The 21,869-nt window shown below is 35.4% G+C and overlaps 1 protein-coding gene across 5 annotated transcripts in view; it reads left to right on the plus strand.

The window, feature by feature from the left end:
• The window catches only part of TTLL7 (tubulin tyrosine ligase like 7), a 66,040-nt gene extending 44,539 nt beyond the window's left edge, over positions 1 to 21,501 (plus strand). For 3 of the 5 annotated variants that reach the window (XM_041482989.1, XM_041482991.1, XM_041482993.1), the window contains 8 exons: positions 2,165 to 2,360; positions 3,068 to 3,348; positions 4,666 to 4,722; positions 6,268 to 6,402; positions 8,033 to 8,113; positions 11,798 to 11,958; positions 15,818 to 15,991; positions 19,177 to 21,501. In XM_041482989.1, the coding sequence (XP_041338923.1) occupies positions 2,165 to 2,360; positions 3,068 to 3,348; positions 4,666 to 4,722; positions 6,268 to 6,402; positions 8,033 to 8,113; positions 11,798 to 11,958; positions 15,818 to 15,991; positions 19,177 to 19,297 (1,206 nt within the window). In that variant the 3' untranslated portion in view covers positions 19,298 to 21,501. Of the gene's footprint in view, positions 1 to 2,164; positions 2,361 to 3,067; positions 3,349 to 4,665; positions 4,723 to 6,267; positions 6,403 to 8,032; positions 8,114 to 11,797; positions 11,959 to 15,817; positions 15,992 to 16,360; positions 16,480 to 19,176 lie in introns of all 5 variants that reach the window. The other 2 variants (XR_005956421.1, XM_041482990.1) reach the window with 2 other exon arrangements.
• Positions 21,502 to 21,869: the final 368 nt, after the last annotated feature.

Genomic DNA, 21,869 nt, shown 5'->3' on the forward strand with positions numbered 1-21,869 from the left:
AAGTACTCTTAGGTCAGATGCTCTGCCTCGGGTTGTATTCTTCCTTGAAAAAAACCCATCAGAGTCAGGACTCAGAAAACTAAAAAGACAACTGGAATAGTTAGGAGAGAGAAGTGTGTTCCTCCTCATGCTCTCCATACAGAGAAACATATAAACATCTTCATTTCCACATCCATATCTCTGCATAGGAGAGGCTGAGGGCTGTGCACGTATAAATAAATACAAGCTTTGCATCTAACAATTATTCTGTATTTGCTAGGAATTTCACACTTGTTTTTATTCAAATGTGATTAGGAACTCAGTGTAGGAAAAAAGAAATCAAGAAGTTTACAGAATGAAGGCATTTTTTCTGCACTTAAAATATCACTGAATTTTGCATAGATGGAGAAGGGCATTCTGGAAATGTCCAGTTTATTTATAGCCTCTAGAGGGCTCCTGACACCTACACACTGTCAGGGTTACCCATGTGTGCAGGACAATGGACTAAGGGACTAAAATAACAGATATTGTAGAGGAAATAAGAAATTAATTTTAATTTTAATTCTTTTGGTATAAGATCAGATGAGTTTAATCACAGAAAAATTGGGTTAGCATAAGGCTAAAATCAAGGTGATGAGCTAGGCAAGATGTGCTAGGCAATCAGATGTCTCTTTAAGAGATCAGTTTATACCCAGATTCAGCTATTATTTGTTATTTATTTTGTAATTTATTTGATCTTTCTTTTTATTCTTCTTTGCTAATTGATATTGTTTACTGTAGAATATGTGAGGAAATATATATGATAAGTGGAATAAGATCTATCTTAAAGCCCCTGGGAGCTATGACTGAAAATGTTTGTTATACCTTGTGTAACTCCTCAGGAATGTCTGATCAATATGTCTACATCATACACAGCATTTCATGATAAGAACAGCTATTTTTAATAAAGTGGTTTGTGTTGAGGCACCTTACTTTTATCCCTTTGGCAGACAGATACATATCAATCTTATATATATTCTTTGTGTAACAACAATTGTCAGGGCTCGCCTCAATGCAATGTTCTTCTCTAACTTCTCCTTATCTGGTCTAACAGCTTGGGATGGCATAAACATAATATTAGTTAGTGACAGAAATCCCTTCCCTTCCTTGTCTGGAATAGAAGTTTAGACAGCATCTATTTCGTAATAAAGTGTATCTTGCAGCAACAGGAGGTTTTGGGGCTTTTTCCTGTTATCCTCATAATAAATCTAGGTTCATTACATTATGCTAAAATGTTAGGAAAATTTAAATTCTTCCTGAGAATTCTTTTTCACTTTGACTCAAAGTATGTCCCGAAATTATGATTTAAACTTTTTTTTTAATCTGATGTTTAATTGAAATCCATTCAGTAGATGAGGCTATCAGCATAGCTTCTTATATAGCTCAGAGTTACTGGAAAGAAAGTGTGTAGGAAAAAAAGGTGACCACATAAGCCTGCTTAGGAGAACAGATGTAATGAAAGATACTGCATTTTTGTGTCTGACTAATGGTAGATGGAAGACAAAAAATTTTCAATTGTAGTTACTGTTCTTGGATCAGTTTCTCTGTCTCCACCTTTTTTGGTTTTTGTCTTGCAGTATCCTTGGTAATAGCACAGGATTAATTAGCTAATGACACTGAATCCCATGTGCATATGAGGCACCAAGAACCCCCAGCACAGCTTGCTATATATTCTTTGGTTTCTGCTCTCTGCAGCATGTAGATTAATCACTTTCTTTTTGAAAGTAAAGCAAAGTTCCCTGATGTATTTTTCTACTTACATTGATCATTGTTAAGCTGTAGTTTCAGTTATTGGAAATACCAGTGAGGAACCTGAACTGATTGTAAATGGTATTCTGAATCAATTGATTTATGATTTCAAACCATAATGCAGTATGTTTGATAGTGCAATTCATACTTCAAATAATTCCCCTTCCCCCCCACTCATATTATGCTGCTCTTCATGTGACAAAGATTAGAATTTAATGAAATATTTAAGCAATTATTCTAAAATCTAGGACAAACTGCCAACTAATTTGGGAAGGTTTATAGCTGTGCAAATATTGCCTGAACCTGCCTTAATCAGGGATCTAGTGTGATAGCTGGCTGTTTCTTTGGGATTCAATTAAATTTCTTAGTTTTTTTTCCTTTTTTTTTTTTTTTTTAGCCCTTGTGTTCAATGCCAGAAAGTGCACATTCCTTAAGGAAACCTAAGAACTACAGCAGTGACAGTAGCTGTGATAGTGGCAGCAGTGTGTCAGAATCAGGAGAAGAAACTGAAAAGGAAGATCACAATGAAAAAAAAGAGAAAAAAGTTTCATATGATGTTGAAGAAAATAAGTACAAATCTTTGGAACGATCAGGTAAGTTTAATGATCACTTTTCCAAGGAAGTCATTGACAATGAATTATATAAAATTCCTCAGTATTTTAGAATGTGTCAACTTTGTATCACAGGGTTAAACACTGGTTTGCTTGTTTCAGTTTCTTTAAAATGTTTTCTAAATTGATAAGTATATACCATGTTATTTTTTGTTTTAGTGATGTATTGTCTGAAAGAATTTTATAATGTAGTTGCATATGTATAATGTTGCTTCGAAAATTTTATTTTTCATAGCAGCATTTATTTAGCTGAAAACTGAATTTAAAAATGCTGTAACTATGCCTTAACAAATGAGAGATCCTGAATCTGCAAATATGGGATCCACTGAGCAAATTTTCTCTCCTGTTTCCATATCTTTATAGTCAGGAAACCACACACAGAAGTCACATACATTTTGACCTAAAGAGGATGTGCCCTCTCTCTTAAATCTCATGTGTGTTATAGTGGATTAGAGTCTGGTTAAACCTGAATATGAGGAAGAAATAAATGTTCCTATAAGTATGTAAATTCTGTATTATTAGGGGATCTGACATGACTGACTTCTACATAGATAGTTGTTAGTCAACACATATTGTAGTACAACATCTGTGCACACATCGATCATATCCGTTGTTAGTTACAAAGACTGAAAAATGGGTATTAAGAAAACAATAAGTAATAACATCATTAATTTTCTATCTCTCCGCAGGTAGAATGAACTGCAAACCTTCAAATAAAAATATAAAGTCTCCATCATCTTCGTCCCCCACACCATCCACAGGTCCAATAAGGCGTTCTGTGAGCTGCCCTCGTTCCATATCAATCCTCACTATGCAGTCCCAGGGAGCTGAGCAGCGCCCCTTTTCAGCCAAAGCATCTCTCCAAATGCAGAGAACAGCCTCAGTGAACAGGTCTCACTCTTTAAGTCGTAGCCCATCTTCAGCCAGATTCTCTCAGACAGCCACCTTGGGAACTATGAACTCTTCAGGGGTGAGTTAACGCAGCAGTTGCATTCAAAATGGGTTCCATTCTTCTCTTAAACTCAATAAATACACCAGTAATTTTTGCAACATCAGAAAACTTGTGGTCCTGTAGTCAAGATTGTTTTGACAGACACAAGAGCATATAAGATCTCTAGACCTGTGTGTGCTATGGAGTGAGTGCCAGCTGTGATGTCTCAGTGTTCGTGGTGCAGCAATACAGATGTTACATTTTGTAGAAATGGGTGTCTAAGAGAATGGGAAACCTTCACTTTGTGAATGGGAATCTTTCACTTCTAAACAGCCTTTTGAAGATAGAAAGCATTGTGACTGAAACTCTCTTAAAAGTTTTCTGTGATTTGTTTGGGGGCTCCTGGTTCTGAAGTAAGGCTGTACCTACCTTCAAAATCTTTACAGTAACAAAAATACATTCAGATTTCAAACCCAGTGTATAGTCCAAGGGTAAATACATTGTGCCAGAATAAAACATTAGGAAGGTTTTGTATGGCTGTCCATTGTAGAAGATGGTGAGATTAATTTTCAGCCTACTGGACCTCTTTTGCATATGCTATACCACTGCAAAAAGCTCTACTTCCAAAGTGAGTAGCTGAAAATTTATACAGTGCTCATGGTCTTTGTGATTTGCCACTGCAGTGACTGACTCAGAAGCCATTCTTTTTTTTTAAAAAAAATCTTTCATTTGCACCCGCTCCTTCAGACAGACAAGCAACTGGCCCAAATAATTAATAAATCAGATTAAACACTTTTAATTGTTTAGAATTTGTGTGATTAGTTGTACTTTTCACAATTTACTTCTAGACCATGTATATTTTTTCATTTTGTTAGCACATTGTCTTCCTCTTTGGTATCTCCTTCACAGCCCAGGCATTTCTTCTTTAGTCTTGGGGTGATGGAGCCCATATTCACTTATCCCTAGGCAGTGTTTTCAGGGATCAATCCCCAGCCTTACTCAGGGGTGCATTGCCTGCTGGTGCCAGAGCGTTTCCATTCGTGCTTTGATGCCTGACCTATATATTTCATCATCCAAATAATTTTGTGCAGAGATGGGGCAAAACAAATTGGCACTTTTAACCCATATTTGCTGCCTCTCTGTATTGTGGTGAGCTTTGATTGTGAGCAATCCTTTTGTAATGCTAATTAACTTGCTTCATAGTATTTACTATCTCTAATCATCATTTTTATCTGGTAGAATGCTCATTGTCTGTTTTGTCTTGAGGCTTTGTCTAAATGATGAAAAAGGCTCCTTTTAAAATTGCGTGCTGACATCTTGTGAAATACTCCTTAACATGGTTTTCCATCTTTAAAGTCAGCTAATAGAATTGGAAAGACATTAAGATTGTGTCTTCACAACAACGTGTTAAAGGTATTTTTTTATTGCATTAGCTATCTCAAATTTAAAAAGTACCCTTTTATCATCACAATGTACCCTGAGAGTTTAATGAGACAGTGCTAATATGGATTTTTCTATTCACATTAACTTTATATCAAATACAAATTACTGAAAGATTAAAAGCCGTCTTTTACCATCTGATGTTAAAAATGGGCTACTCGCTTAAATTAACATTAGTAAGAAAGCATACTCTCTTTTTCATTGAGAAAGCTCCACCACAGAAATGATCTTGATCTTGATGTGCAGAACAATTACTTTGGGTGATAGAGCTTAGGTCATGCTTCCTAAAAATTATGTGAATAAAATTACTTACAGAATGGATAAGAATTACTTATAATTTAGCACTGTATTCTGAATGGAACTCTGTTCATAATTATTTTTGCAACTAAGAATAATATATTATATATTACTGCTAGAATAACATTAAAATTGATAAACTGTGACTTACTGAGAAGAAATCATTCGTGCATGATAAAGTGTTAGTTTATCTATCCTTTGGGCAAGAAAAGAGCAGTACGCTGCCATTTTTGGAGTCTGCTGAGATCCAAATGTTCTAAACCTAGGGAAACAAAATTTAAAATAAATCATTTAGAGCTGGGAATTACAGACACATTCTTATAGGAGTTATAAGCAAAAGTGGATTTCAAAATATTTGGTATATTATTATTTCAGCCATATTAACATGTTATCAAATACCAGAGTATTTTTTTGTACTTGAAAATATTTATCACTCAAATAAAAATATCCTTAAGTATTGCAGTTGTTACAGAATACAAAGATTAGAAGTGCCTAAAAGTTTTGAATTTCACTCTGGAAAAATGTTAAAATTAGACTGACTTGGTCTTGCAAATGTGAAAATGTAAAAGTATGTGGAAGTAAAGAAAGAGGATCAGAAACACTTCTAACTAGCATGTCATGTTTTAAAGAAGAACCCCCAATCCCCCAGAGATGGTCTTCTGCAGACCCTGCAGGGGTCCAGATCAGTGTTGGTGTAAAAAGCATTGATACTTTCAGCAAAACTCTGGACAACTGGAGGCCCTGTCAGACCCCTTACTGACTAAAGCAGGAGACAAGTGGCCTTTTTAATGCTTCCTGAAATGTTGGCCCTGTGATTTATTGCCTGTTTATGTTAAATTGTTGAAGTGATGAACTGAAAGGATGCTTTTTATGACTAATAATATTTTTTATTATGTTGAATTTAAATTCAAAGTCTGTTATCTCAGTTTCAAATTTATACTTAAAATTGTGGGCACCATAAATATGTGATATATGTTTGTTTATTTTATTTCAAACAAATGTACATTTTAACTGTTTTTCTTGGATTTCTTGACAACTCTCAGTAATGGTGATGCATTAATGTATGTGATATATATTAGTTCTGTATTAGATAATATGTCTATGCACTTTAATAATATATTTTATGTCACTCTAGATTTTTTTTTGGTCAAACAAACATCTTTGTAATGTGATTTAATGGCACATTTAAAATGTTTTCCTCTGCTTTGTGTTGGCTTTTAGAGTGAGTCTTTGCTGCAACAGAAAACAAAAGAGCAAGAAGTTGCTTTGACAAAAGAGACTCTTCTCCGTATCAATGACTTGAGAGTAAGGTTCCCAGGAAAAACAAATGAAGAATCTGAATTAATTATAGAAGATGTAAGTATTTTTAAATAAGAAAGAAGAACAGGCTAGACACTGTTTAGGCTACTGAAATGAAGGAAAGTAAAAAGCTCAATCTATGATTCATTAGCTCCTGTGGCCTTAAAACTTCCAGAACTCAGGATAACTCAAAAGAATTTGAAAGCTTGGAGCTTTGTATCCTTTCTGACCTTAAAAGAGCAGCACTGAAAACATTCCTATGTCCTTACAAAATATGTGAGAAATAATCAGGAGGGTTAGGAAAATTCAGTTTTTCATGGTAGAGAGAGTTCAAACTTTTAAGTAAGCCAGGAAGAATGTTACAATTCATATTTCATCTGATATTATTAAAACAGACCCTGACCTGTTTAACTTGCTCTCAAGCAGGCATACTAGAGAACTCAGAACGGTATGCTGCAGGCAGAATGGAGGTTTGAGGGTCATAAAGAACACCAGTCATGTGCTTTTTGGCTCTTGTAGTCTACCAAATTTGCCTTTCTCACATCTGATGTTGTCCTGAGCCTTGTAGTTTGGTGTCAAAGACATGTGAAACAATGCTGAAATAAAGGTCAATTAAATCCCAATACTTGATATATAAGCAGAAATTGCATGGTGTCAGCTAACAGGATGGAAAAAAAAAAAAGTATGTTCTCTTCTCATTTTAGAAGGAAAATTAAAGGATTCAAACTAACACCTGTGCTTTGATGTAGTGAGCACAGTCCTTGATCTGTTAAAATTCATCTGATCTATTATCTGGTCAGAAATGTCCTGAGCTCTGTGAGCTTCCAGAATGTTGATTATGTTTCTAGTAATCTCTGCAGCTACATTGGAGTGGAAAGGATTTCTCCTGTAGTGATGGTTGATTTGGTGCTGGTGGAAGATAGCACTCACAGCCAGCAGGCTGGGCTTCTCAGAAGCAGAGCTAGAACGCTCCATGAGACGCTGTCCCTGGTGCCCCAAGCGCGCGGTTCTGTGCGAGCCGCTGCCAGCGCTCCATCTGGCACTGCTTCCTCGCACAGCGCCAGCCTGGGGAGCCCCACGCCTTCCTGGGGCAGAGCTCTTGTAAAATTCATCGGGCCATAGCCAATTCCTGGTGGGAAAGAGTTCATCACAGAGGAAAGTGAGTGCTGGTGAGGGAGAACTTGTTAAAGGTCTGGAGTAGAGTAGAAAGATAAAATAACAAAATGAGAATAGAAATGTATGTTCACAGCTTGAGCTATTTTGGTAGCACTTAGGTTTTGTGAGAGTGTTGCAGTACATATATTATGATTTCCAGGTATATCTAATGTCCCATATGCAGCAAAACCCATCACTATTTAAATAGATCAGCAGTTATGCATTCTTGAACTTACTACTCTCAAAAAATCTGAGCTGAGTCAGTCAAGACAACTTTCTAACTGCTTTGTAGTGTATGATTGTCAGAATCAGGTAGAAAGAGGGTGGTATTAAACTGAAGCATCACACAGATCTTTGCAAATGTTGCCCCACATAAATTTGCAAATATTTTGCTATTTCTTTTGGAGAAAACTTCTCACAGCAGTCTTTAAGATGCTCACATTTTTAAGGGTTAGGAGCACTCGTGAATGAAAGACCAGCTTTCAGTTGTTTTCATGTGTATTTTTTATCTTGTGTTTTACAATAACCACAGATTATGGATAATTGGAAGTATCATAAAACAAAAGTGTCATCCTATTGGTTGGTAAAACTGGATTCAGCAAAGCAACGAAAAGTAAGTGACATATTTCATTTTCAGAAGGTCATAGCAGTAGCTGGGATTGACTTGAGATGCCAAAATATAGGCTATTGTTACTAACATAGGTATGCATTAATTCAATTAAAGGACATTATGTTGCTCCATATTTGGAGAAGTATGATTGTTCTGGATTATAATTTAAAAATCAATTTCTCAAAAAATTAGTCTTCTAAAAAAAAGCAAACAAATAAGTGGTTAATGCTTACATACCTAAGGTCTAGCTAATGTTCTTAGAAGGGTATTCAGCAGATTTGATTGATAAGGGCTACAGCAGTCAGCAGTTTCAGACCAGGCATATTAAAACTCCATTAGAGGTAGTGATACTGCACTTGGCTGTTGGAGTATTTGACCCACAGTATTAGAATAGATCATGCTGAATAAAAAATGGACCTACCAAGCAAAGAATTTTGTCCTTTAAGCGTTATTTCAGAAAGCCTCCAATAGAAGGTGGTTCTGTCCCTTATTTGACTGGCAGTCATGTTAAACCAAGGGCACATGTACAAAGTCAGGATGACAGAGATTGATGTGCCAGGTTGTTACTTGCAAAAACTGCACAATCAGAAATGTGGACTTTTTGCTCTTCTTGTGAGGACATCTTTTACAACTTTAAGAGACTTATAACTCCTAAAGCAGTAGTGAGCCGTTCATCTTTGCTTGCACTGGAAATGATTTGCCTGTTTTTTAAACTGCTTTTAACCTCAATCCCTTCAAGCAATCAGATAGTTATTCTTAGAAGGGTAGTTTATAAAAACGGATTAACTTTGACAATGACATTGCAGCTGAGGACTGCCAAATGTCTTTTGTTGATTTGAAAGAAGTATGTTTTATATTCCAATGAGGTGGGTGAAGGAGAAATGAGCAAGGTGGAGAATATTTATGCAAGTAAGGAATCTGTCTCAAAGGTACCTTTCACAACTTTGTGAAATACAAAACAGAATCTCAGTCCCCTTCACTCTTACTTACTGGGAAATTCTAACACACAAGAAGAAAATACCTGGGCAATGTACTAGATTGCACAGTGTTCATACCTGACAGCTGTATTTGCTTAACAATTATTCAACATGATACAGAAATTTAAACTTACACTTATATTCTTAGTGTGTAATGTTCTGGCATTACAGCATGGGTACAGGAGGCATTCAGAAGTAAGTTGAGAGTAAACCAATTAAATCAATTCATGTTAAAAAAAAATTGAACCTCTAAGACTTTCAATAAAAAGAGATTTTTGTATGGGAGGAGTTATGACTGCTTTATGTTGCATCACTTTACATAATTTCTTTAAAAGTGTTTTGATGGTTACCAGAGGGTTTTGAATATGCCCTTTCATAACATCTTGTTCTGCTATACCTAGATAATTTGTTTTGTTAAAGTAAATGATGTAAATTAAAGAGAAAAATGAAGGCAAGCTAGGGAAATTAACTTGGAAAAATGAAGATGTAGATTTCATGAAGTTCCAGCCCTTGTGCAATGCCTTGTCTCTTTTCTTAAATGGATGATTCTTTTTGCCATGTTTGCAAACTAAGGACAATTAACCAGCACGTTTCCTGCTCTGGCATATTGGCAATATCAGCACAGTAAAAACAGCAAGAAAGATTTTTTTTTCCCAGAGTACTTGGCAGTCTGTGGCTTGCTCTAAGATGTTTAGTTCTTAGTTTTCTTCAACTCCAGGTACTACAGTAAAAGAAAAAGCTCTACACTGGCATCGTTGTTCTTAGCTTATGTCTTTTGGACTAGTGAGAGAGTCTATACAGGGTGATATTGTTCTTTTTCACACAGGGAGATACTATTAGTTAGTGTAACATTGCAAAGAAATGTAGGGCTGATTCTTACGTGCTTTAGGGACTGAGTTGTTTCGTGTGTTTGACCACAGATACTGGTCATGTGTGTGGGAATGGCTTGGACAGGTGAAACACAAGGAAAAGGGCTTGAGAAGCATGAAGAAGCATGAGAAGCATGTCCTACAGCCATGGGACAGTCCAAAACCTGGGCTTAGCTCCTGCTGTCACTAAAAAAGATCAGCACCCTTAACACATTTTAATATATTACTCCTTCTATTTCACTCTTTGGGAGGAGTAGGCCATGGATGTGGGTTTTAGTGCATTAGATACCTGCATTCATAAAGATTCCCAACAGAAAGGACAGTATTGTATTTACTTTGGGCTATTATGTACATGGAATTACTGCAAGTCCTGTGCATGCAGACTAATCTCAGGTCTTCAAAAAGAGTTTAAATAACATGGGAAAAACCATATTTCATCAAGGCTGTCATTATTAGGTATCTATAGATTTTCTGCCCATTAAGCGTACTAAACAGCTTCCTTGTGCTGTTGCAAGCATTTTGTATATTTAAGCTTTGTTTCCTTCATGGTCAGACAATTTATAAACAACAGTTTATTGTGTAGGATCTAAAAATTGCAATTCCACACTATTCTTCCATAATTTACTGTTCTACTAAATCTCTTTCACCTTTTCAGAACCATGATTCACCATGTGAATCAGTTTGTCTCACATATCTGAAAGTTTCCAGGGAAAGCATTGTACCTTCTAATTTATAAAATCTTATACCAAATTAGCAAATACCTCCATCTGTTTACCACCCACTTGTATTGTTGTTTTTTTGGAAGATGCTGTTATGCAAAAGAGGCAGAGAGAGTGTTTCCTTTAAAGGAAATTTCATGGATTTAACTGGCTTTTTTTGTTGATAGTTTACATGCACTGTAGGCTTTTTATAGGACAGATTTTACACTGTTCAGAGTGTCAATATTTGGTCTAAATACTACTTTGGTCCGAAGATATTCCCAGACTTATTGACAGTATCTAAATAGACAGAATCCAAGACACTCTGGAGTCTGATTCTCTCCAGGGATTATGAAGGGAACATAGAGGAGTGAGTTAAGAACTTCCAGATATTTAACAGCGCATGATGAATCCCACCTTCCTTCCATGCCCCAGTTCAGTGGGATGTGCAAAGGTGTATGCAGGACTCTGGTAAGTTGGATGTGCAGCTGTCTAGCACTATACTGAGTGCAGCTCAGTCTTTATCCTCTTGCATTTAAATGTAGCCCGTACGTAATAAATCCATGGTGTGCCTATAAATGTTTCTATTTTAAATATCTTGCTGATTGTTTTCTTACTTACTGATTTCACTACTGTCTCTTGCCAGGTACACTAACATGGTTTGATCCAGGATAACACTGAGCTCAAACAGACATTAAACCAAAGGCAGTTTGTAGTTTATCAGGACATTTTAGTTCTTTATAAAATAGATGTTATTTTACAAGGGAGTGGGAAAAGAAGATATACAATGCTTGGGTTAATTAAGTTGCTTCTAGTCTTTAATTGTGTCCATTTTGTTTCTTTTTACCCTTTCTGTCATTTAAATGAGCTAGTATTGAACAGACTGAAAAAACAGAAATGAACTTTTCAGTAATAAAAATAAAATACTTTGATTTGGCTTTGCAAAATGTTACTAACAGAAAGAACATGTAATAAAAGTTAGCTGATGACTGCATAGAAATGAACCCCCGACCTCTGTAGGAATGTACAGGTATGCAGTCATATGTACAGGGATACCTGTCTGTATGCATGCAGGGCATCAGCCATCAGTTGCGTTTTGGTTTTGAAAAATGTCTTTGATTTACTTGGAATGCTCTTTCCTAGGTTTTGGATATAGTCAGGACAAGTGTCCGTGCAGTTCTACAGCATGTCTGGAAAGCTCCAGACATTGAAAATTTACATCTCTACCGTCTTTTTAACCGTGTATTTAATCGCTTACTTTGGAGCCATGGTCAAGGCCTATGGAACTGTTTCTGTAATTCAGGGTAAGCTGATGTTTCTTTTCTTTTTCTTCTTCTTCCTAATTTCACAATTACAATCAGTGCTGGCATACTTTTTTGCTCATTTTCATTCCCAAGAACGATGCAATACATTGAACTTGTTTTAAAAGCACCTTAAGATACATAGTTGAACTAAATCTAGCAATCAAGGCCAACCTTTTTCAGAAATGGAATCAAACATTAAGTAATATATTTACAAATTTAATAATCTAAGGAAAAAATCTGATATTCAAAATATTTCAGCCTTAAGTCAACTCTTTTGCTGGATGGTGCATGATTTTTAGGCCACACCACTGTGTCTAACATGGACTTGCCATCAAAAGAAATCTTAATATTTATTTATGCTCCAGACTCATAAGGAGAGTTCAGTCACAAGTGCAGCAGACATCTCACACCAGATGCAATGTCACTTCTGTGATTTACTAATAAACAGTTCAAATTTCTGTGCTTGACTACATTCACTGTTTCCCATACTGGTAGAAAGTTAAGTATATGCAGAATATGAAATGTCCATGTAAGCAGATGTTTTTGGTTTGGGTAGTAAATACAAGTTTTTTACAGGGAAGAAAAGATCTGGACATGTAAGTTCAATAACCTATACTTCAGAGTCTACATTCCTGAGATCAAAGGCATTGGTAGAAATACAGTCATTTATCATATGTGGAGAACTCACACATTACCCTTGTTAATTGTTTCCCAAGAAAATGGATAACAAGAAGAAGAGGGATATGAGGCGTCCAAAAGATAAACAGGTCTTTTATCATCATCTCATTGCTGAAGGCTTGTTGGTGTGCAAGCTGTTAGGATTCTTTACAATTTTTTCTTTTCTTCATGCTAGCAGAGGTGTGTGAAGTCTTGAGTACAAGATCAATTCTTTTGTTGTCATAAAATATTATAAGTGGAGCTATTCTTTGACAAAGATCCAGTTCCTTGTAAGAGTTGTTACATAAAAGATTCTAAAAATACTGTAGAATATATAAATATCCAGTAGGTATAATGATCACTCTGCATGTAAAGCGCTTCTTACAGATAATACAGAATTCATGGAAGAAAACAAAAAGGCTGTTTGCACATTGCCAGTATGTTGTTTATTCAGTTACAAGCATCCTTCTTGCCCCATAACACACAACCGAGAACTCATGGCAGTACCTCTGTAGCAGAGAGGAAAACTTCTCATCACTCTTCCCCAAGAGTTCATTGTGCCATTTTAAAGAACAGATTGGAATAAACATTGGGTGTGTGTAGAATTTGGAGAAATATGTTGGGAAAGAGATATTAATGTGCTGATTCAGAAACAACATTACTATATGAAAATACATTAAGGAGTGTAGTGTGTTCACTATTCATAAGATACATGTCTTGGGAGAAGAGTGAAGCTAACGGCCTTAAGGTTTCCTCTTGCTGGTTAGATCTCTGCTAGGTATGTGCTATTTTAATGAAAAGAAAGAACAAAGAAAATATCTGTGAAAAAAGGTGATGTAAAGGGTTTCATAAAGGTTTGTTTTACTGTATAACAAACAATTAAAACTAATAGAAGAAAACTAGATGAACCAGTTAACTTCAGATGATTATAAAAAGTATAACACATGATTGACCACATTGCACAATCCAGTATAATGCTCTTTTTTGTATCTGGTGAGGAGTCTGTGATTTCTTACTAATGTATGGAAGCTAAAGTTACAGCATAACCAATTAAATTTAGGAAACAGAATTCTGATCCCTTTTGATTGCAGTACAGTGGAGAATAAACTGAATCTGTCTAACACATGGAGGAAGTTGCACAGGCACATTTATATGAAAGCTCATTAAAATTCATGTGTATGTTTCCAAATCTCAGCTTTTGTGAGATTTGAAACTCATGACTATGTTCATAGTCAGCCACAGTTGCAGCAGGCCATATATTATTTGTCACTGAAAAAATGTCACTTAACTGTAGAAAAGTTATCACAAAGTTCAGAACCTAAGGAATTAAGGAATTTATCAGGAAAGTTTTTTCTACAGGATTTCTGAGTGAATTGAGTGAATTATAATAGAATTATGTGTAGCAATGTGAATCTGTTGAAGGAATGTAATACTTGGACCGTCATTTTGCTACTTTCTACCAACATGACTTCATGAGGAAAGACTGAAGACAATAGATTAATTTCTATTAAAATTTTTATAAAAATACATGTGGACTGTTCCCAGTCAGAAAACAATTGGGAAAAAAATATATGAAAGAAAAGTAGTAGTATGACTCAATGATCTTAAGAGGTCATTTCCAACCTAAATGATTATATGATTATTCAGTTTGTGAAATAAAAGTTTTGACGTATACAAACAATACTTAAACAATTGTGTGAATAATAATTAAAGACAAAAGCTTGCATCATTGAAATTTATGTTTGCAATGGAAATTCTGTAGGACTGAATGTTTTCATGGAACACACCATCCGGACAGAGGAGTCAGGCTGACAAATCAGTTAGCTACACATACAGGTCATCTTTTAGTCATTAATGGTCTTAATTCCATCCTAATCATAGAATCATTGACTCATACAATGTTAAGGGGTTGGAATAGACCTTAAAGGTTATCTAGTCCCAGCCCCCCAGCCATGGACAGGAACACCTCCCACTAGACCAGCTTGCTCAAGGCCTGATCCAGCCTGGCTTTGAACACTGTCAGGGTTGGGACATCCACAGCCTCCCTGGGAAACCTTTGCCAGTGTCTCACCACCCTCACAGTGAAATGCATCTCAGTTTAAAAAATGTTACTAGGCAGGAGTGAGCTTGCTGGTTCTGTGATGTTGTTTGAAGGATGAACTTTCTACATGGGCATTGTGTAATCTACTGCTGATCTCTGTGGGCAAGGCTGAATCAGCCTGGATGCTACGTTGAAGCCAGATGCAGCAAATTTTCCTCACGCTGTGAAGTGCTTCTTTCGTACACAAAGAAAAAAGCTCAAGCTTACAAACCATCTGTGCTACTGGATAATAATTTTGTCCAAAAAAAGTCTTCACAAGCACCATATTGCCTTTTAAAACTGATTGAATGATCTATAATTTGGTCAGAATTTTGCACGAACAAGAACGCTGAGATGTATGCAAAGAACTATTTATTGTAGTCTTCTGCGCTGAAACACACCTGGTTTATATTGATGTGGTAGGCCTTGGTGGCTTTTTTCTTCTCAAAGAAAAATGGCTTCTTAAGTAAACAAAAGGAAATTTTATAGATGTACTCTGCAAGTTGCACTTAATTGTAGATAACCAACCCATGTGACCAGAGGAAATAATAAGCAGTATTAGAATGACTAAAGTGAGAGACTCTCTTCATATGATTTTTTGGATAAGGAAGCAGAACACATACTAATCTCCTGTAAATTAATTTCATATTTGTTTATTTTTATAATGTACTAAAAATAAAAGTATTATTATGCTGTGTGGACATTTAGAAATAATTTAGTACTTTTATTAATTCCTTTAATATCATAATTCATTCAGATGGTAGCCTGTTAAAAAGAATAAATGTTTTGTGTTATTCCTTTTGTAAGACAAATATACAATTTTGTGACCATAACTCTTTACGTGCTAAATCTAAGTAATGGCTCTGTAAACACTTCAGGGAACAAACCAAATGAAAAATGGCAGTGGACATTTCCCATATAAAGATTAACTTCTTACTTTGTGTTTTGGACTCAGCATCTACCAGTATTTGTGTTAAATAGTATAAACCTTTCCTGTACCTTTTCTGCAAGGTTGTGCTTTTTCTCTTGTTCCCGTGTTGTTAAATCTGATATAAAAGCAATAAAGCTCTTAGATTGCAATTTGTGACAGAGACCATGAATTTGTTTCTTTTTCCATAATAGGAGCTCTTGGGAAACCATATTCAGTAAAGGCTCAGAGGCGCTGACTCCGGAGCAGCTCCAGTGTTGCCAGCGAATAGTACAGCTTTGTAAACACTGCCTGCTGGTAGTTTACAAACATTCATCAGACTCAAGAGGATCCCCAACTGGGATGAGTCACCACTGGGATGATACAAGGTATAAATTTGAATATTTTCCTTCTAAATTATATGTATAAAGGATAGTACTGGAACAGGTTTTATTCCATGTTGCTACCACTAAACTTTTCTCTAAGTCTGGTTCCCTCTGTATTTAAGAAAAAATCCCACCAAACTCCCCAGCATTTCCCTTTATCCTGACTTTCAGTCATTCTAATCTCACTATTCCAGTCATGAAGTGGTACCAAAAGAAAATTTGACATACACATCTTGTATGTTTTATTAAACTTCTGTAAACTTATGCACATCTTGTACACTTATTAAACTCTTGATTGCCTACTGCCTAATTAGCTGCAGCAAAGGCTTTCCATAAAGTGAACTGAAAATCTCCTTTCCTTCCCCTTCTCAGATCCCTCAAAGTCAGTGTTTCCAGATTTGCATTCCTAGAGGTATCCTAACATGTCAGATACTTCTGGCTTCACATTCGCAGTGGGCTGCTATAGGGGCACAGCTCCAGCCAAGGGTCAGGTAAGTGCCATCTGATTTACTGTATTGCACAGTTTTGCAAAGTTGATTTCCAAAACCTATAAATGGAAAGTTTTATTATTCCATCTTATGGAGCATAAATATATTTTCAAACCTTGCAAAACAGCATCATATAGTAAAAGAATTATTTGGCACTTACCTGATTCTCCATTGGCTGGTTTAGTTCCCCAACTGGATACAACAGGGGTTATAATATTATCAGTGTAGGGACTACTGAGAATGCTCCAACTGTGGCAGTCAATAATTTGCAATTAAACAGTCATAGAGAATTAAATGTCAGTTTTAAATTACTTAGGATCCAGATTCTATCTCATTTTAATTATTGTGTATATAAAAATTACAAATGCTTTGTTTATATAAAATATCTTACATATATTGTTTCATAGAAGGGCTTTGTGATTTGAGCATTATGTGAAAATAAAATTTTTCATATATTATCTATTAAACTTATTACTTAATTGCTTACATGATATATCTCAGATTAATTATTTGATACACTGGACCCATGCATTACTGACATGTGGATCTTAAGACTCTCTAACATAATTTAAAGCCAACCAGAAATTAAATTTGTTTGATCACAGCAAAAGCAGAAGTATGTTAGCCACAAACCAATCATACTCAATATTAACAGCTACTGAGTTATAGCAGGAGAATGGTAAAGTCATTTGGATTAGCTAAGACTAGAAAATCTCAAAGTTTTTATTGCCTTTACAGTGAAGACTGCAGAAATTTTACATCATGACCAACCACAAGCTATTCAAACAGATCAGATTACTCTAATGTACTCAACTAACAGGCTTGCTTTTGGAATGCAATGTAATTCTCATCTCCAGTTTCTGTATTTCTTTGGATGCTGAATGGAAGTTATTCATAAACTTCATAGGCTGGAGGAATCTAAGCCCTCTATATCCTAAATATCAGTAATGGAGTATCAAGACAACTCTGATTAAAGTTACACTTAAATGTTTCATCTAGACATGAATACAGCAGTATGCCAGTTATCCATGATATTCTGAATCTGTGAAGTGAAAGACACATATGGAAATAAATTCTCTTGTCCGTTACAGCCCGCAATTGTAAGGGTAATTAAGTACTTTTCTGGAAGTGGGAGAACCACAATACCAATTCACTTTTCACCAGGTTTCTGTTTTTAATGAATCTCTACTAATAATAATAGTTTTCCTGACTCTCCATAAAATTGTGTGGTGCAAGAAAATATTAGAGTATAATGTAATAAATGTATGAGAAGTCAATTTTTTCAAGACTTTATAAAATCGAATTTGAAGAACTTTGTTTTTTCTGAGCACAAACAAATTTTTTATTTTATTTGTGTTATGGAAACAAAAGTTTGTGAAACTAAAGCTTTCACAGTTTACAGATCGATAGCTCTTTAGCTGGGAAAATTATTTTTACAGGGAGAGATAAAAAGATAATAAACTGCCACACAATTCTTTAATAACTTGTCAAATTTCTTTTCAATTCTATCTCTTAACTGTAAATCTGCTAAGTAAATGAAACAATAGGATTGCTCAAAAACTATACCAAAGTCTCTTAAAAAAATTAACTAAAATCAAACTGTGTAAAAAGTCATAAATTAACCTATGTTACAAAAAAAAAAAAAAAAATCTACCACTAGGTCCTTACAGCTTGCTAAATGACTTTATCTATTACATGGCATATTCTCTGGGAAGTACTGGAGTTTTTTACTGTATCATGAAGCAAAGGTAGGTCTGGTGACACAGTGAACTGTCAAGCTCACTACCAACCCATTCCAAATCAGACTATTTTTTTCACGAATTCTTTAAAAATATGTTAATGATAAAGTTTTTCTCAAGCTTAAACAAAGCACATGTGTACACTTTCTTATACAGACTGTTCCTCTTGACACAGTGCTGCTGTTTCTATCCATGAGATCAGTCTGACCAGTCTTTTAAATTATTTGTCATTAATCAATATGATTCACTAGAATTGCACAACCATTTTTAAGCAATAATTTATACAATGTGTAATGTTAATCCATCCTAACACTGACATAATTCATTGTGAAATTCGGATTTAGTACGGATGTTATTTTTGCACACTTTATTTACTTCTACAATTAACTTTTAGTTAATTACAGGATGAAAATATATAAGAATTAGTATTAGGTATATGATAAACTGCTGTTTGTATTTTTAGATGAAATACAAGCTATACAGTTGCCTGAATTTAAAAGGTAAATAGTCACTGATGTGAATTGAATTACTACATTGTAGGATCATTTCTTCCTTTACTACAGTAGTGATAACATGTCTATTCTTAGAACATTAGAGATGGAAATATTTTTTTGTGTCTAATCAGTTTTTTTTTTATGATCCAACTTTTTATAAGATGGTTTTTTTTGCCCAGCTTAAGTTAAACAGGATTCTGTTGTTTACACAGGATTCCACTGTTTATTTATTTAATGGCTTGAAACATAAAAGACTGGAAAGATGTTTGATCCTCATACAACAGAGTTTAGATTCCTTTTCTGAGTTAGTTTGTGCCTATTACCCTCTGTGTTTCAAAAATAGCATTTACGGTACTGAGTTTCCTGCACACACCAATTATAAAGTCTGGCACATTAACAACTAGTTCTTTTGCACTTGAATGTTGCTTTGTCTGTAAACTTTGCTGTATTTTTCATATCCTTTCTAGGTGTTTATTGCCAAGACCTTCACTGTTCATCCTGAAATCATCCTCATCCAAACTTAGCTGCAGTCCATCTGGAACGCCTCGCCCTAACATTTTGTTCACACACAGATACAGTCACTTGTGAAGTAAAAGGAAATTGCTGTTTGTAAATAATAGCATTCAACTTCTTTTTTTTTAACTTGTGATGGAGCTAAACATAAGCGCTGTTATATATTTCCTACCATCATATTATAATAAAATTTAGCTGAAAACCTACTGTAAAAGCATAGCTTTTCTGGGAACATAATAAACCTTGTTAAGTTGTTTACATACACATGTGAATGTGTAGATCTTGCTAGGTTTATAAGTAACTCCTTCCTACTAGAAATGTTATTTTTGCTGCAGAATATATAAAATGGAATTGTTCTTGAAGATTCTATTACAGTATTATATTATTTTGTAAGTACAATACTTTGACTTGAAAATTATTTATTGTAAACTATATTATTTATTGTCTCAAATGTCCTTTAACAAAGCAGTTAATTAGAAAACTCTTGCAGAACAGTAAAACTGTAACAGTTATCAAAAATAATCTGATCAGTTCTTGGATATGTTTAAAATAAACCCCAAAAGTCTGTAAGCCAAACCTAAAGCAGACATATTTTTATCTCTCCTCTGAAATGACAAGTTCTATTTAATACTGCTGTTTTTCTTAAAGGACATGATATAGCATCTTTTAGCCAAAGCAAAGGCATCTAGTACACAAACAGTAAAATATCAGTTTAGGCATTCACTTCCTAATTGGATTCTCGTAATAAAATGGAAGCCAATGTTTGTTTCCAGGTTTTCATTCACATTACCTGTATCCTGTGCCTTTAGGTTTCCTTTGGGAGCAAGCAGTCATCCTCAGCTCCACACGCATGCATAGTGCATAGTTTTTCTGTTACACTGCCTAAGTGGTAAAGCAGACATTTTTAGGAAATACTGCAGCTGTAATGTATTATTTAAAACTTAAACTAATTGGTTTGTTGTAGTTTTTAGCATGCAATCCAGTACCTACTGTAGAATGTATCTTTGCAATGGACAGTATTTTCTAGATTGCTGACACCTTTAAATGTTGGAAATCTAATTCACTAAAAGCTCTCATTCAGATCTAGATTCCTGAAGCTGGCTGAACAGCACAAAACCAAAATGAGCCAGAGCAGGAACCTAGTATTTACAGGATTTGTAGCCTGAAAACATCATTTGGGTTTTGATACATACAGCCATTCGTCCCACTCAGCATTGTGCCATGTGAGCCTTATTCATTAGAGAAATAATTATTAAAGAAATCAGTTATTCTAGATTTAAAAATAATTTTTTTGTTTGAGTAAAGAACAGAGTAGTTATTATTTACCAAAGACTTGTGTACTTATGAATCATTTAACCCTGAAGCGTGTTGGTAAATTATCAATGTATTTCAGGTATACTTTAAAAATAATTTGGGGGCTAATTATCCTCAGGAGCAAGTATGTTAGTGTTTTTTGATATCCAGCAATTTAAAACAAATTTAAGAGACTTAAGAGATTTGAGATTGAAGTTGTATGGAAATTATTTTTTAAGAAGTTTTAGTCATAGGATATATAAAAACTGGGAATTTGGTTGAGATTTTTGATGCCTGTGCTGTAGTGCCTCAGCTCTAGAACTGCAGAATATATAACAAGAATATATAACAAGAATATTTGTAAACAAATAAAAAAACCCTCTTGAGATTATCAGATCAAAGCAGTCTTTTGGTCTGGTAAAGTCTTTTTAATTTTTGTGGTAATATTAGTTCAGTAATATAGTATGTTCACATTAACTGTATATCTCTTTTGGTCCATACAGTGACTATTAAAGCATACTCTGGTTACCTGTAACACCTAATAAAAGCTGTAAATTTTCTCTTCTTGGAGAAGGCTTCCATTGTATTCTACTTTTGGCCATAAGGATAAGATCAGCTTCCAGCTTAGCTTGCCAGACTCTAACAGACTTTAGGATGGAAGGTTCACATGTCTTTATTTTTTCCTTTTATTTTTTTCTAAACTTTACTATATGATTTCTATTTTCAAATGCCAGTGTTGGCATTTGAACAGGTCAATTTGTACAGGTCAGTCTGTACAGAATACTCTGCCAAAAGAAAGAGGGCTACTAACCATACCTATGGACAAATCTAGGAAAAAATTTCATTTAGCATGTACAAAAGTGGACCAGATGGTGGTTTACGTCTGACACTACAATATATTTGTATTTCTGACAACCTTTCCTAAAGTGGTCATGTGTTCCTAATATAATGTGTGAATCAATACCTTCAATAAACATCATGCTACACTTTGCTGCAGCTCCTCACAACCAGCGTGTGTGCTCTGCGGGTGAACTACGGGCTGCACCTGTAGCCCAGCTCCAGGCAGTGCCCTAGGTGGAAGCAGTTTCCCCTTTCCTCTGCAAAACAGCAGCAATTTGCTTTGTGATCAGACCAGTGGTTCTAATAAGCCTTAATGAGTGGCCTTGAGCTCCTGCAAGCCGTGCTGCGGCAGCACCTGCAGCCTTTTGACCAGCAGGTCTTCCTGCCCCTCACGCTGGCCCTGGCAGCCGGGCCCTGCCTGGGGAGCAGCGAGCTCACGGGGCGCGGCCGTGAGGGCAGCACCGCAATGTCTTCGGTAGCGCTGCGAGATCCCGGCTCTGTTTTCAGGTGCCGT

The sequence above is a fragment of the Pyrgilauda ruficollis genome, unplaced genomic scaffold (assembly GCF_017590135.1).
Source record: "Pyrgilauda ruficollis isolate IOZ18807 unplaced genomic scaffold, ASM1759013v1 scaffold6, whole genome shotgun sequence".
NCBI lineage: Eukaryota > Metazoa > Chordata > Aves > Passeriformes > Passeridae > Pyrgilauda > Pyrgilauda ruficollis.